General features: G+C 39.4%; 1 protein-coding gene across 1 annotated transcript; it reads left to right on the top strand.

Annotated features, from left to right (window-relative positions):
• Positions 204 to 700, top strand: LOC104783425 (uncharacterized protein At4g04775-like). Its single transcript, XM_010508584.1, has 2 exons — positions 204 to 383; positions 476 to 700. The coding sequence occupies exons 1-2, from the start codon at positions 204 to 206 to the stop codon at positions 698 to 700; spliced, it is 405 nt and encodes a 134-aa protein (XP_010506886.1).

Here is a 2,809-nt window from a genome sequence, read left to right as displayed (position 1 = left end):
ATAACTCAGCCGTAAAGCGATATTTTGGCGGGAAACCATAAGTTAACCTAATAATTTTAATATGCAATTGTTGGCGGGAAACCATAAGTTAACCTAATAATATTAATATTCAATTGTTGACCCGAGTGATGTTCTTCTTCTTAAAAACGAAAATCCCTAAATGTCGAATGCTTAAACCCTAAAAAATCAAAATCTCGTAAATCATGAGCAATGTATCTGGAGACTCGAGTTGTGCATCAAATGTCCGAGAGAGAGGACGAGGTACAGTTGTTGGCGTACCTAAGAGATGTTGGTGTGGAGAAGCAATCGTGGCCAAAAATTTGAAATCGGAGTCAAATCCTTGTCGACGAAACTTCCGTTGTGGGTATGCAACTGCGAAGAAGGTAGAGTCTGTTCTTGTTTATGTTGAATCTGTTCTTGTTGGTTTATGTTGAATCTGTTCTTGTTCCAATTGTTGTCTCCATCACCTTGATAGCTTATGAATGATGACCACGTCTTCAAGTGGGTCGATGAGGCACTGTTGGATGAGGTAGAGTCTTTCTCTGTTCAAACTGTAAAACTACAAATGGAAATGGAGATTGAGAAGAAGATGCAAATGGAGCTTGAGAAAGAGCTATTTGAGAGGGTTGAAGATGCAAAATCAGAATTGAAAGCAAGGATGAAGGTTATCAGTCGTTTGCTTTCAGATTGTTTGTTGTGATACCTCAGCCATAACTTTACTATAACTCAGCCGATAAATGAGAGGAGATACTAAAATGTGGAAAATAGGGACCTTTAATACATGAAAAAAGATACTCGCCTAAGAAATGGAAAATAATTATTTTAAAATAAACATAATTTAGAGTCACGAGTTGATAAGGTAAAACTGGAATTCACTGCTGGAAACCCTAAAGGAGCTCAGAGACTTTGAGGGACAACCACCAAAGGTAACAGTTTTTGCACATTATTTGATAACTGTCTCCACAGTTGAGAGGATGGAGACCGTTGAGATGATGGAGACCGTTATCTAAATAACACATCACAGCACAAGCGGGTGAAGGGAGTGGCGGGCTGTCAGGATAGCGAAGGGAGGCTGTGTATGAGTTTTTTCGGGCCGTCTTATAACGAGATAACTCAAACATAAAATCATTCCCGGTTACCATGGCACCCAAAGACATCAGAGGACAATGATTTGCATCAAACAGCTGGAGGTAATGGACGGCCATAACCTCATTCCCTTGACAAATACTTAGTACCCCACATGCTAAGGTGGCATAAGCATCGGCCGGTACAATACGACTGAGAATATCAATCTCACGCTGGATATCTCTATCCTCAGCCACAACCCTTAGCCCTTCGTAGTAAATGGCAATGGGTTTGCCGGCGTCAAAGCATTTGACGAAGAAAGGCATGTGCCGCCTTTCATGTTGGAGGCCACTATCAGGGGCATTGGATGTGTTGATTTCTGATGGATCAGTACAAAGGCAATATATAGCAGATGTCTTTAGAACTTCATTACTATATACTGCATTTTCCCCCCTATGACCAGCCCTTAAAATAGAACCAAGTGAAGACCATTGATCTTCTGCAGCATCTTCTGCAACAAGGGAAACGATTTTTATGAAAACATCGTCGGGGAGATCCGGCATCTTGGGTGATCGAGCGGACATAGTGTTGTAAAAAATAATTTTATTCTAGTTTGTAGTTGAGAGGTAATAGACTAAAATAACGGGAATACTTGTATATATACAGAGATGGAATAATATTATATTATTTGGTTGGACCAGAGTACAAGAAAGTTATTTGGAAGATGAATTTCGTTTTCCCGTAAATATTACAACTGAGCTGTAAAGTGAATATATCAGCCATTCACATTGTTTCTTTTGATAACTCAGCCATAACTCACTATAACTAAGTTGTAACATGACCTTTCGTTTTTCCGTAAATAATATAACTCAGCCGTCAAATCATATATATCATTCATTTACCTTCAAAATTTTTCTTGTGATAACCCAGCCATTACTCTCTATAACTCAGTTATAATATGTCCTTTCGTTTTCCGTAAATATTATAACTCAGCCGTCAAGCGATATTTTGGCGGGAAACCATAAGTTAACCTAATAATAGACGCGACCTTTCGTTTTTCCTATTGTTTTTCCTTTATATTTTCCTCATTCATATGTCTGACTCTCTTTCATCTCTTCTTCGTTTCTATTGTTTCTCTTTATCTTCTCTTAAATCACAGATCTGTCTATCTGTTACATCTTCCTATCGACATGGAAGTTGTTCCTCACATCGATGGACAGTTTTTTAGAGATGTCGAAGCGATCATTTGCGCCACTGGTCGGGAGAATATTCCGGTTCTAAACCCTGGTGTGGGTTCCTTGGTTGACAAAACCATTGTTACGTGGTTCAAGTTCCTTCACGTTCTCTCTATCGCGATTGGAGGAATACTTCAACACAACTGGCACCATGCGTGGCCGACGTACCGCTTGATTCCCTTCCACTTAAAGAGATGGTGGTTTCTCCTCTTCGCTGTAAGATCAATAAAACAAACCATATTGAAATTATTCTATACTCTTATCGTTTCTTTCCTTTAATTGTAGCATAAATACACGTGGGATCCAAAGCATACTTTAACGGTCTGGACGCAGTTTAATTTGGTGGCTAGAATGTTATTCAGATCCCAGATACGTGCTCTCAAGAGGATATGGGCGAGTGGTGGCAATAAACCCAAGATGCTGACTAGCATAGTTTGGAATGATTTGGTCGATATGTTTGAAGAATTTGGCCCAGATGACGTCGGTTTCAAAAAGTGATTGTCATTGTA

This window comes from Camelina sativa, chromosome 4, assembly GCF_000633955.1.
Source record: "Camelina sativa cultivar DH55 chromosome 4, Cs, whole genome shotgun sequence".
Lineage (NCBI taxonomy): Eukaryota > Viridiplantae > Streptophyta > Magnoliopsida > Brassicales > Brassicaceae > Camelina > Camelina sativa.
The sequence above is the reverse complement of the archived record's forward strand: the minus strand, read 5'-3'. Positions and strand labels throughout refer to the sequence as shown.